The 14,904-nt window shown below is 37.3% G+C and overlaps 1 protein-coding gene across 2 annotated transcripts in view; it reads right to left on the bottom strand.

Annotated features, from left to right (window-relative positions):
- Positions 1-14,904, bottom strand: part of adgrv1 (adhesion G protein-coupled receptor V1) — a 444,323-nt gene that overhangs the window by 121,490 nt on the left and 307,929 nt on the right. Inside the window, exon 91 of one of the 2 annotated variants that reach the window (XM_034170035.1) lies at positions 6,946-7,062. The exons of the other annotated variant lie outside the window; for it this stretch is intronic. Coding sequence (XP_034025926.1) covers positions 6,990-7,062 — 73 coding nt within the window. The 3' untranslated portion in view covers positions 6,946-6,989. Of the gene's footprint in view, positions 1-6,945; positions 7,063-14,904 lie in introns of those variants that run through there. 2 annotated transcript variants of the gene reach the window in all.

Here is a 14,904-nt window from a genome sequence, read left to right as displayed (position 1 = left end):
TCTTATAGAGCAACAAACTCTTTTTCCAGGCTAAGTGAAGATCTTCTAAATTAGTGAGACGTCATTTCTCTCCAACTTACGGGTTATCTGCTTTAAGCTACGAGTTTGTGAGTTATACCACGGAGTCAGACACTTCTGATTTAAAGCTCTCTTTTTCAGAGGAGCTACAGCATCCAAAGTTGTCTTCAATGAGGATGTAAAACTATTGACGAGATACTCTAGCTCCCTTACAGAGTTTAGGTAGCTACTCTGCTCTGTGTTGGTATATGACATTAGAGAACATAAAGAAGGAATCATATCCTTAACCTAGTTACAGCGCTTTCTGAAAGACTTCTAGTGTAATGAAACTTATTCCCCACTGCAGGGTAGTCCATCAGGGTAAATGTAAATGTTATTAAAAAATGATCAGACAGAAGGGAGTTTTCAGGGAATACTGTTAAGTCCTCTATTTCCATACCATAAGTCAGAACAAGATCCAAAATATGATTAAAGTGGTGGGTGGACTCATTTACTTTTTGAGCAAAGCCGATAGAGTCTAATAATAGATTAAATGCAGTGTTGAGGCTGTCATTCTCAGCATCTGTGTGGATGTTAAAATCGCCCACTATAATTATCTTATCTGAGCTAAGCACTAAGTCAGACAAAAGGTCTGAAAATTCACAGAGAACTCACAGTAACGACCAGGTGGACGATAGATAATAACAAATAAAACTTTTTTTGGGACTTCCAATTTGGTGGACAAGACTAAGAGACAAGCTTTCAAATGAATTAAAGCTCTGTCTAGGTTTTTGATTAATTAATAAGCTGGAATGGAAGATTGCTGCTAATCCTCCGCCCCGGCCCGTGCTACGAGCATTCTGACAGTTAGTGTGACTCGGGGGTGTTGACTCATTAAACTAACATATTCATCCTGCTGTAAACCAAGTTTCTGTTAGGCAGAATAAATCAATACGTTGATCAATTATTATATCATTTTACCAACAGGGGACTTAGAAGAAAGAGACCTAATGTTTAAATAGACCACATTTAACTGTTTTAGGTCTGGTGGTCAATGAGGTGCTATATTATTTTTTCTTTTGAATTTTTATGCTTAAATAGATTTTTGCTAGTTATTGGTGGTCTGGGAGCAGGCACCGTCTCTACGGGGATGGGGTAATAAGGGGATGGCAGGGGGAGAGAAGCTGCAGAGAGGTGTATAAGACCACAGCTCTGCCTCCTGGTCCCAACGCTAGACAGTCACAGTTTGGAGGATCCAAAAAATTGGCCAGATTTCTAGAAATGATGAGGCTGCTCCATCTAAAGTGGGATGGTGCCGTCTCTCCTAACAAGACCAGGTTTTCCCAGAAGCTTTGCCAATTATCAATGAGCCCACCTCATTTTTTGGACACCCACTCAGACAGCCAGCATTCAAGGAGAACATGCGGCTAAACATGTGACTATGATGCTGTATATTGAAAGATTGTATTGTTAAAACGGGCAGAAATCATAAGACGTGTTCTTCTTTCTGCTCCTTTTCATTCTGGTATTGTGGTGCTTTTGTTTTTTGCTTTTCTGTTTTTCTCTTAAATGAATGAAATAAATATTAAAGAAAAAAAAAAAAACAAGGTGACCACATCGTTACTGATGCTTACTGATACTTACTTCTATCTGCCACAGTCCTTCACATCACATCACACTCATGAGAACTACTGTCTAATTAAGTAAATATAGATTTTTGGAGATAATGGATTTTAGGAGAAAGAAAGGTCAGTTTTATATTATTATAATTCTTTCCGCCATAAAAAATGTGAATTTTGATGGCTGAATGCCATGAATTAAAGGCAAAATAAATTGGAATTACACACACATTTTTGTTAATTTGAAAATTCTGGAGAACACAATTATAAAAATAAGTGATATTTGGAAAACCTTCTCTGACACACACACCACCACACACACACACACACACACACACACACACACACACACCACACACACACACACACACACACACACACACACACACACCACACACACACACACACAGAGAGAGAGAGAAAGAGAGAAGGCTTTATACGGGATATTGGTCTTTTAGGTTTCTCCCTTCCTCTCCAGACACTCATGCTCTTTTGAAAGTCTCCACCCTCCAGGTAAATACGTGGTGAGATGCATGTGAACACTGAAACGCTCGCATTTATGACTGAGCTGGCTGGGCGAGGTACCTCCTGATGTGATGTCACTACCTCAGGTGATTTTTGTGTACTCTGCGCTTGTCTAATGTGGAATCACCACAGGCAAAAAAAGAAAGAAACAGAAATCACTGCTCCCTGACTCATACAGGTCAATTCACGGGAGGAGTTGTCTTATGAAAACAGACTGTGGCTCTGACCATTTACTCACCAAATCTCCTCGCACAAGTCCGAACACCGTGTGTATGGTCCATCCAGGCCGCCCAGCAATTACGATGACCATGACGATGATGACAACAGCAGGAAGTCCCCCAGCCCAACAGGAAATACAAGAGGTATCGACGCTCTGTGTGCTCATCATTCATCAGCAGTACCTGCCAAAAGTTCACTGCCTACAAATATACAGCAGAAAGAAAGACAAAAGAAACAAACAAACAAAAAAGCAGCACATGAATACAGGTGTATGAACTAAAATAAACAGTATATGTTTGTGTCGTCATAGGTTTATTACTATCCCTCAGAACAGTATAGGATGAGCGTAAAGTAGACCATCTTACAAAATCAAAAAAAATAAACAAAAAAAACACAACACTATAATATTATCAATATCAGAAGTGTTAAAATGATATATTATTATGTTTCTGACATATAATCTGCTAACCGCTACTTATCGAAGCTAACATTTTCATTAGCAGATTAGCTTTCCAGATAACTTTGAAAACCATCAGTGGACCAATTAGCATCCAATAAATTTAGTTCCAATAACTTTTAGACCACTAACATGTTTTTGCAAGCATAGTGAATAAAGCTTAACAGTTAAAAACAATTGTAAAGTCTGAAATCAAACATTTTAGTGCCTGTCTGTTACATGCTTTATAGCAGACAGACAGTTATGAATGGTAGAGCTCTATCCTCTGCAGGCAGAGGAGAGCTGGCTACCAGAGAGAAGGCAGAGAGAGGGAAGAAAAAAAAAGATAATTTCTCTTCACACCATACAGGCCTGCTGGTCATTTCACTGGAGTCTTGCACAGGCAGACAGTTTTGACTTATTGTTATAATTTTAAACAAACTAATTGCGGACAAGTTATTGAAATTAACATCATGTCTGTCATTTTACAAAGTGAAAATATCAGCTATATGTTTTAGTTTTCAAGTAATGCACTAATGTTGAAGGTTTTAGCATTTAGATGCACATGCCGCATTGCATTATGGGTACATTCCTGATGTCAGTGGTTGGCTGGTTGGTATAACACACAGTTACTGAAACGTGTACAAAAAAATCCAACCTTCAAATTATTACTATTAATAATATTTTCATTTTAAAATGCAATGTGACACATCCTGTTGGAGCACACATGTGCGCAGTTCATCCCAAAGTAGTGCAATTAAAAGAAAAATACACGCAAGATGAACAGATGTTATGTGCCATGTTTTCTGTAGTACACAGTGTCAGCAAATCAGTAGTGCAACAAAGTTTTGCCATTATCACAACAGACGCTCTTCTTTTAATATTCTGATACAAGTACAAAGTCCATTCATGCAGCACAGCTAGTGTGTTACATCAAATATTTTCAATATGGAGCATTTCCTCATATTTCCACACTTGTGCAGACTTGTGAGGGCAGACAAAACACACCTTATATCATAATATTTGTTGAATGAAGGCCTAATGCAAAAATAAAGTATTTAATCCTTTAACTCACATAATAATAAGCCAACTCAGGTGTGTTCCACTGATTATCTGGATTTACTACTCAGGTGTGAATAGACCATTGAGAAATGGAAAATGTGCAGTATTTTAGATGAGAACCACTGATCTTTGGCAATTGTTCCCAAACCTCAGCACACCAATGATCTATGATGCAAGTTTTCTAAGCAAATCTGCAGATGCTTGGTGCACATCTAATGACAACAGTGATGGATAAGAGAGAGCTAGGTCGCACCTATGTGCCATTTAATAAACAGATTTGAGTCAACCATGGTTGTGTCAAGTAACTGCCCATTTACAGCAAATGTTTACAAAGTATGATTTGTCTAAAATCAGTCTGCTGTTTGAGAGGTCAATTGTTCTAGAGATCCATCAAAGAATCCAAGTGACATCAAGGATTCCAAAGCTGGAACTATGAAGAAGAAGTTCCACAGCTGCCACTTCAAAGCAGGAAACCAATGGTCAGTATATATACATGCATTAAATAGAGAGTTTACACCCATTTACTGATACCTTGCAGCCTGAAATGTAAATGAAGTTGGTGATTATGCGTGAACGACATGTATGATGAATCTGCAGGAAGAGATCTATGAAGTGGTTTAATGCTACTGATATAAAAATTCTAATAAAACACTCTTGTCATGTTTTAATCCAGTTTGGGTGCCTGTCTTATTCGTCCCCTTTTCTTTTCCTTCCATTTACCCCAATGTTGACTTTATTGTTGTTTTTATTTTTGCCACTTGATTATTTTCATTCTTGTTTGGTTGTGATTATTTGTGTTCATGCATTATTCTGTGTCCCTTGTTTTTTTTTTTTTTATTGTATTCTTGGTTAACCCATGTATTGTATTTTCAGTTCAGTCATTTATTGCTTTTCTTTCTGTATGCTTGAGTCACTAGTTTCATTCTTGGTTATCTTTTATTTTATTTGTTATGTATGTATTGGTTAACTTCAGTTGTTATGCATTCTCTGGTCTTGCTTCTTATTTTCCTTCTCTGTCTTGTTATTCTAGTTGTGTTCTGGTAGTCATGAGTTTTACTTTGTTACAATTCATTTTGTGTTCAGTCTTAGTTTAGTGTAGTTTTTCACATTCTTTGCATTATGCTTTAGTCACAGGGTTTGCTTATTATTTATCGTCAGTGTTTTGTATCTGATTATGTTCTGTTTGTGACTTATTGCAGTCTCTATTTCTTAGTTATTTTGTATTGTCTTCTTATTATCGGCCATTGTATTTATTTTTATACATTATTCAGTGTCAGTTCTGTTCCAGTTTCGTTTATTATTATTGATCTTGCGAGTTTCCCGCTTTTAGATTAGTCACATTAGTTCCTAGTTTTTCCCCTTTTGTTTTGCTCACTTTAATTATTGTCTGCCTTAAGCAAGTCACATTTTCCAACCTTAATTTTCCAGTCACTTAGTTATCCTGATTTGTCTGCATTGCGTTTTTCTTCCCTCACTTTCTTGCACCTGTTCCTCATCTGTCAGCCATGCCCCCCTTTCCAGATCCTTCATCCTCACGTGCATCTTGTTTTCCTGTCAGCACCTTCCCTATTTAAACTGTGTTTGTTCACTCCCTGATTATCACTATCCAGCACTTCGTCTCCGTCCTGTTTATGCCAAGCCATGTTTTGACTCTGCTCTGAAAACCCAGTTTGCTTGTGTACTGACCCTGCTTGTTTTTTGACCACGTTCTCTGTCTCGCCCTTGCCTGGCACTTTTGCTCCACGGACTGCCTTCCTGTTTACCAAACCTCAGCCTGTAATAAAGACCTATATTTTTACTCATACGCCCTGGATTGAGAGCCTGCATTTGTGTCCAGCCTCTGTCTGTGCCTCGCCTCCATTCATCCTGACAACTCTGTGTTTCAGCCAACAATTATTTTAGTGTTCTGTCTGGGTGCGATGCTTGATTTCTTCATGTCTTTAAATGGTTAAATAAATAAATTTAAGTTTTACGTTTTTACTTACACAGTAGTTTTCTTATCATATTTCGGCCACACCAGTGTTTCAGTTTGAAATATTGGACACACAGGACAATCTTGACTTAGCCAGTGCTGTCTAGAGCTGTGGTTTTCCTTCATCCTTGCTCAGAGACCTCTGATCCACTCTACTAACACCTGATTGAAAAATGTGGTCACTAGCAGTTCCAAATTATGTGAACACACCCAACTGCTCCAAAGTACATTTTGATAAGGAATGAAAACTGATAATATCACAAAAATGCAGATCAAAAAATAAAGACTAAGAGAAACTATCCAATGTACTGATGAAATAGCTAATAGTTAATAGTTAGATAGGTTCTAGTCCCACTGTAATCCTTCACACCGGACAGCCTAGCAGAGAGAGACAGACAGAAGGAAGAAATCTGCTTTAGGTACAAAATCCTTCCTCGGGGGTTGTGTGTGGATTTGTGACTGTAGAATTTGTGTTTTACAACATAACTACAGCTAAACATACATTTTTGTGTATGAACTGTCTCTCTCTTTCATAAACCACATTCATATTTTTTTACCTTGCTCAACCATTTCCTTTGCTTTCTTTATCTCAGTGCAAAATTCCCGCAAAATCCTTCCTGCAGGGTTGTGTGGATTTCTGACCGAGCTAATTGTGTTTTAGAAAGTAACCACTGTGAAAGAATCACAAAATAATAATTTACTTCTCTGATTTAGTACATCTTTTTTACTGAGTGACGAGTAGAGCTGCAACCAATCCATCATCATGCCAGTAGCCACTAACCAACCAGCAGGTAAGTATCAAAGTGTGTTTATTGCTTCTGAGTTAACAAATTAGAGGAGAGGGATTCATTCATTCATGAATTGTTTTGTAATTTGTGTTTGTAGCATGGCCCAAGCAGAGGGTCATCCCTTTGAGTCTGGTCTGCTTGAGGTTTCTTCCTCAGAGGGAGTTTTTCCTTACCACTGTTGCTCTGCCTTGAAGCGCCTTGAGGCAACCTTGTTGTGATTTGGCATTAAATAAATGAAAATAAATTGAAATTGAATTCATCTGTTCACTTGCTGCTCTATTTTAGAGGGTACATGTCTGTGCTTGACACCTGTGAATACACAGGCAGGATGAAACTGATAGAACTTGAGTTCTTTCCAAACAAGAGGTTGTTTATGCCGACAAGAGAGGGATAGAGGTGTGCGCTGGAGGAAGGGATGGAGGAACAAGAAAAACAGCCTTCATCCTGCAGAAAGGAAGCAGAGCATGCCAAGAAACTGAATACAGCTCTTGAGGCGCACATGTGCACGCTCAGCATTTCACACACACAGCAGCAGGAAAGCACGCACACGTAACAGTCCTCAGACCTTCGGTGAAATTTAAGCAAGATTTAGCCCAATCAGAACTATAACATTGTTGTTCACTCTTCTGTCCCACCTGAAAGAGGCTCATTCAGATGTGTTTGGAAGAAAGCTTTTACAACAAAAATTAGTCACAGTCACACACACACACACACACACACAGAGCGAGAGATTCAAATTTATACAACTAAACATGTCTAACATCAACGTTTACTTCATCAAAACAGCTCAACCCGAAAACTAAAAAAGAAGCGGCACCGAGTGAGTGCAACAACTGCGTTTAACATGTGTGCCACCAAGTCAGGTTAAATGTCTTATCCACTGATAACTGATTCCGTCTGCTCAAAGTGATGTTAATCAGTGAAATCACCTGGTGGAGTGTGTGGCCACAAAGAAAACCTTTCTGGAATCAGTTTGACACTTATGACATAGAGGGATAGGTACCGGCCTGATGGGCCTCAGGACTTGTACAGGATTCACTTCTTCATACTCAAAACCCTACTTTTGGACACCAAAAGCATCAAAATTGGTCCATATGCTGGGATTCTGTGCAACTGGGCACGGTAAAGTTGTTTGAGGGTGGGCGATAAATCTCGCTAAAAGTTACCGACACAACCTCTCCCATTCACCTTGTGTTCCCTTCTCCACTGGGAACTGAAAAAAACAGGACACTTTTCGTGACTGCTTCATGATTGCAGCTGAAAATACAACAGTACACCATCTTTCCGTGTGAAGTAACGCTGTGTTTGTGTTGTGCACTAGCAGGCTGTCCCCGGAAGTGGTCACATTCCGCAATATCACGCAGGGGTTCAAACGAGACTGCGCTGCTCGATTTAACATGACACTTTGGTGGGTATTTTTCATCCTTTTTTTCAGTCTTGAAACTTCAAGTTGTCGCGTGAGCTTTTTCTAATATCGAAGGCATATTTTTTTTTACCAAATTTGGTCAATATACCAGCATTTGAAAGATTATTTCCATTCACCGCATCACTATATGAAGGTGGACTCCATTATTTTCAAGAAAAGGCCACATTTGCTGAAAGTCAATCACTGGTGTTCAGATCAAGGTCATATCTCTGTCTGTTTGTTGGCCTACTCCTCCAAGGTTCTTCAGCCAATTTCTACCAAACGTGGTGCGTGGATAAAGGTCGACCCTGGAATTAGCCATAAAGGTATCATTTTCGCCATGGCAGAGGGCATTGGGGTCGAAGCGCAAGGAATTTGTTTTGCAGACCAATTTGGACCAAACCTGCTGCACATATGTAGGTGGCCTCTGGAATAGCTCTAGCGAGGTCAGCCAAAAAAATAAACTACACAATAAAATCACCGATGTTAAATTCACACTGACAGCAGTATTAATTTAACACTGTCAGTGTTAGTTTCACAGTGGTGATTTTAATTTTATTTTATTCAAGTCGATGCCACTTGAGCAAAGTTCAACAGGGTCAAAGGTTAGATTTCCACCAGATGGTGAATTGCATTGTTTACCGTGAACTTCTATCCTAATCAGATATTAGGATAGAAGTTTTCAGCTACAGGTTTCTTCCTATGCTGGAATTGTGCTGCATGCTCCATCAGCCTAAGCCAAACACCCATGATCTCTGATCCTTCAGACGGTTTTGCATCAAGAATCATTGTGCTGTCCTCAGTATACTGGTTCTGTATATTCTTAATTTCAATTTCAATTTATTTTCATGTATATAGCGCCAAATATAGCGCGGACTTTCGTGGATCGAAAGTCCGCGGAGTTAACTTTTCAGCAAAAGAAAAAACGGTAAACTCTGCCAGACGGAGGCATTGGTGGAGGCGGTTCATCCAGGGCCGAGGCGTCGGCTACATCTGAGGCTAACAGCGGCTACGTCCGAGGCTAGCAGCGGCTATATCCGTGGCTGGCGGCGGAGGCATCGGTGGAGGCGGTTCATCCAGGCCGAGGCATCGGTGGCGCCGATACATCCAGGCCCGAGGCGTCGGCTACATCCGAGGCTAACAGCGGCTACGTCCGAGGCTAGCAGCGGAGGCATCGGTGGAGGCGGTTCATTCAGGCCCGAGGCATCGGTGGCGGCGATAAATCCAGGCCCGAGGCGTCGGCTACATCCACGTCTAGCAGCGGCTACATCCGCGGCTAGCGGCGGCTACATCCGGGGCTGGCGGCGGCTACATCCGGGGCTGGCGGCGGCTACGACCGTGGCTGGGGCGGCTGTGAACGAGGTTAGCAACGGGGAGGGTTGGGGTGCGGCTACCGGACCTGTGGTGGTGGAGGCTACTGGTGAGAATTGTTTTTGTAATCAATAGTGGCCATACTGAGCCACGACAGTAGGCATGGCACCACCCAGGAAAACGGATAAACTCGAGGAAGATATAGAGGAGATAAAGACCTCATTAAACCATATATCAAAAGACATGTCTAATCTAGACAAACTGATGGTGGAAATTAAAGAACTCCAAAATCTGGTTAAAGAGAAGGACAAGATCATTAAGAAACTTGAGCAACGTGTAGATGAACTTGAACAATTTACTAGAAAAGATGACGTTATAATATCTGGACTAGAAACAAGGCATCGGACATATGCAAGGGTGGTGGATTCTGGTGTAGCCAGTGGGGAGGATGCACCACCTGAAGAAAGACAATCATTGGAACAACAAGTTACAAACTTTTTATATCAAAAAGGTGTTGTCATCCATCAAGACACAATATCAGACTGTTATACTATTCCAACTAAAGATAGAAAAAATAAACTATCTAACATTGTTATAGGATTTACAAGCAGAAAATATAAAAATGAGTTATTAAGACAGGCAAAGAATTTGAAAGGAACGAGTGTCTATATAAATGAGCATCTAACAAAAAAAAATGCAGATATTGCTAGGGAAGCAAGACTACTAAGAAAACAGAAACATATTGTTGCTACATGGGTCTGGAATTGTAGGGTGTGGATTAGAGTGAAAGAAGGAACAAACGGTATACAAATCAAAAACATGGAGGACCTTACGAAATACAGACCTGAATAGACAATCAAATATAACATCTGTTGGTAATTGGACCAACAAAAAATCAGATCAAACATGGAAACAGAGGATAAAATATATGACATAGACACTAATATTGATGAAAGTATATTTGACTTAAAAACGATTGGTTGTGAGTATTATACAGTAGAACAGCTGAATAGTGAAAAAATTGCAGAAGATACCCTGTCACTCATACATATAAACAGTCGAAGCTTGTATTGTAAAATGTCACAAATAAAAGATTATTTAAATCAGTTTAAAAATAGATTTAGTATTGTTGCAATCACTGAATCTTGGCTTAAAGATGATCTCATGGATGAAGTTCAAATGGAGGGATATGAGCTGTATTTTGTAAACAGAAGATATAAAAAAGGCGGTGGTATTGCTCTGTATACAAAAACAGATCTGATGTGTACAATTGTTGAAGAAATGACAATTATGAATGATGTCATAGAAATTGTAACAGTGGAACTTGTACATGAAACATCTAAGAATATTTTAATCAGTTGTGTATACAGAGCACCAGATTCTTGTGTTGAATGAATGAATGAATGAAACTGTTTATTTCGCACATTGATACAACAACAATTACAAGATAGATCAGTAAAGACAACAACAAAAAGTTCCTACTGTGTACCCAACATGTCCGAAAAGGGGTAGGGTGAAGCACTCAGCTTATTTATCCCTACCCCTTCTTCCCCACAACCAGTAATACCCTTTGCACAATATACACATAGATTCCTAACACCTAAACCGATATCAATATATATATATATATACATATATATACACATACACATACATATATACATACACACATTCAACATACATACACATATACTACACATATATACACATATACATTATACAATATATATACACAAACATAATATACACCTACACATACCTACTTACAAATACTATATATTTACAAGCCGAAGCAAAAAACAAAAACCCCTAACCCTCATTACCCTTCCTCCTCCCTATACCCAGAAAAAACCATATTTTTGTACCGCTGTTTGAAACTGGTTCATGCTTGGACATTGCTTGAGCCCCACTCCCAATCTGTTCCACATCCTCACCCCACAGACAGAAATACAGAAACCTTTTAATGTTGTTCGTGCCCACTGATGCTTTAAATTAATTTCCCCCTCAGACTGTAATCCCCTGATCTGTTAAAAAACATATTTTTAATATTGCTGGAAGTAAATTGTTTATTGCTTTATACACAATTTGTACTGTTTGAAAATGAACCAAGTCTGTGAATTTTAAGAATTTGGATTGTAAAAATAGTGGATTTGTATGATCTCTATAGCCAGTATTATGAATAATTCTTATAGCTCTTTTCTGCATTACTGATAGTGATTGTGTTGTACCTTTATAAGTATTACCCCATACCTCTGCACAGTACTGTAAATATGGTAAAACCAGTGAGCAGTAAAGAATGCGGAGTGAGTTGTGGTCCAGAATATGTTTCGCTTTGTTTAGAACTGAAATGCTTCTTGACAGTTTACTTTGTATATGTTTTATATGAGTCTTCCAGTTTATCTTATCATCTATTATCACCCCCAGAAACTTATTTTCAGTACCCTTTCAATATCTACCCCCTCGACTTGTAACTGAACCTGTATGTCTGTATTACAATAGCCAATAACATGTATTTTGTTTTACTTAAGTTTAATGATAATTTGTTTCTGTCAAACCATATTTTCAATTTTCCCATTTCTATACTGATCCTCCTCAGTAACTCCTGCAAATCCCCCCCTGAACAAAAAATGCTTGTGTCATCTGCAAATAATACTAATTTTAATATTTTGGAAACATTGACAATATCATTTATAGAAATTAGAACAGTTTGGACCCAATACTGACCCCTGTGGGACGCCACAAGCATTGTCCAAGCATGATGATGTATATTCCCCCAACTTCACAAACTGTTTTCTGTTACTTAAGTAGCTTCTCACCCAGTGCAACACCAACCCCCTAATCCCATACTGTTCAAGTTTATTGATTAATATGTCATGATTAATTGTATCACAAGCCTTTTTAAGGTCTATAAATATTCCAACTGAATGTAATTTGTGGTCTATGGCGTTTGTAATCTCCTCAACTGATTCTATTAATGCAAGTGATGTTGAACTATGTGCTCTGAATCCATATTGACTATCAGTAAGTAATTTATGTTTATTTATGAATTTGTCTAATCTATTATTGAATAACTTTTCTAATAATTTGGAAAATTGTGGAAGCAAGAAACAGGTCTATAATTTGTGAAGTGGTGTCTATCCCCAGTCTTATACAGCGGCACAACCTTAGCTATTTTCATTTGAATGGGAAATTTACCGGTTTGAAATGATAAGTTACAGATGTATGTTAATGGTTCTACAATCCATTCAATGACCTGTTTTACCACCACCATATCAATTTCATTTAAATCGGTAGATGTTTTATATTTACAATTATTCACAATGTCTATAATTTCATTTCCATCCACTGCTGTGAGGAACATTGAACAGGGATTTCTTTCTATGAGATTATTATCCCAATCCTCAGGTTGGGAATCGGGAATTTTTTCTGCCAAGCTTGGTCCAATATTTACAAAAAATTATTAAAACCGTTGACTACCTCATCCTTATTTTCCTTCTTGACATTATTATCAATGAAATACTGAGGGTAACTCTGTTTTTTATTACCATTTTGATAATGCTATTTAATATATCCCATATTCCTTTAATATTGTTTTTGTTATTATATAATATGTTACTATAATATTCCTTCCTACATACCCGTATAATATTAGTTAATCTATTTTGTATTTCTTATATCTATTTTCTGCCTCTTTAGTCTTTAGTTTTATGAATTCTCTATACAGTGTATTTTTCTTATTACATGCATTTCGTAACCCTTTCGTCATCCATGGTCGAGCTTGGATTTTTGTTTCTGTAGTCTTGTTTAATTGGACAGTTTTTATCATATAATGATGTAAATATTTGTAAAAAAGTTTCATATGCACTATCAACATCACTTTCACTGTATACCTTTTCCCAGTTTTTGCTCCTGTAAATCCTTCTTTAGTGTGTTCATGTTTTCCTCTGTCCGCACTCGCCTGTATTTTATTTTCTCCTCTGGCTGATTCCGCCGATGGTTTCTATTATAAACGATGAAAACTGGTAGATGATCACTAATGTCATTGATTAATAATCCACTCACAGTGTTATTCTCAATATCATTGCTGAATATATTATCAATAAGGTAGCACTATGGGATGTAATTCTGCTTGGCCTGGTGATTTTTGGATATAAACTCATACTGTACATTATACTGATAAATTCATCTGTTATTTTATGCTTATTTGGATTGAGCAGATCAATATTTAAGTCACCACAAATGAACACAGTTTTTTGATTAGTTTTTGAGAACATTTTTCCCATACAGTCAGTGAATGTTTCAATACTAGATCCTGGTGCTCTATATATACAGCTGACTAATACATTTTTGCTTTTTTCTTCACATATTTCAATAGTTATACATTCTAATAAGTTATCAATCACAGTTGTCATATTGTCTACTATTTTATAATCCATGTCTTATCCACATACACAGCCACTCCTCCTCCACTCTTATTTTTCTGTTTACCAATTAATTCATATCCATCCAGTTCAAAATCCATTCCTTTATCTTCATTGATCCATGTTTCTGATATAGCAATTATGTTAAATATTTTTTTTAAACTGACTTAAATATTCTTTAATGTTGTTAAAGTTTGCATATAGACTTCTGCTGTGAAATGGATTATTGATAATTTGTTATCCGTTTTAATGATCCGATTAAACTGTTCATCTGTATAATAGCAACAACTGTCATTGATATTTGAGAAGAAATTATTGTCCGGGTCTATATCGTGCTCCAAGTCCAGTACATTGTGGTCTGTGTATTTAAATGTTCTCAGTTCTACTTTTCCATGATCAGCAATCCTTTGAGTTATATCCTTCTTGTCTCCAGATGTAGATGAATACAGATACAGATAAAATAATTGAATTATTCCATCAAATTAAAAACAAAACGCTTTTTATGTGTGGGGACTTTAATATTAACATAGAAAGCTCCAGCTGCCAAAGATTAAGTGATTTTGTGAATTCAATGTATAGTTTGGGGTTATTCCCCTTGATAACAAAACCAACCAGAATTACATTGCAAAGTGCAACGGTAATTGATAATATATTTACAAACAGAACAGATGAAATTATCAAGAATGGGATCTTCATGACAGATATTAGCGACCATTTACCAATTTTTTCAATATTTAAATATAAAAATAGGTACAACAAAAAAAACTGATATAAACTTTAAAAGAGATAAGTCAGTAAAAGCCTTAGAGGCATTAAAATATGACCTTAAAAATCAAAACTGGGAAGAAGTTTATGTCAGTGATGTTAATGTAGCATATAACTCATGTATGAAAATATTGATGAAATCATACAATAAAAATTGTAAATTAATTGAAATTAGTAAGAAAAGAGTAAATAAACCATGGCTGACAAAGGGAATAAAAAATGCTTGTGCAAAGAAAAACTATTTATACAGGTGCTTTTTAAAATTGCAAACAAAGGAATCAGAACATAAATACAAAAAATATAAAAATAAACTATTAACAATAATTAGGAAACAAAAAAAAAGATTATTACAGTGAAAAACTAAATAAGAGTAAAGATAATATG

The sequence above is a fragment of the Thalassophryne amazonica genome, chromosome 5 (genome assembly GCF_902500255.1).
Source record: "Thalassophryne amazonica chromosome 5, fThaAma1.1, whole genome shotgun sequence".
Classification (NCBI taxonomy): domain Eukaryota; kingdom Metazoa; phylum Chordata; class Actinopteri; order Batrachoidiformes; family Batrachoididae; genus Thalassophryne; species Thalassophryne amazonica.
This window is presented reverse-complemented; position numbering and strand designations above follow the sequence as displayed.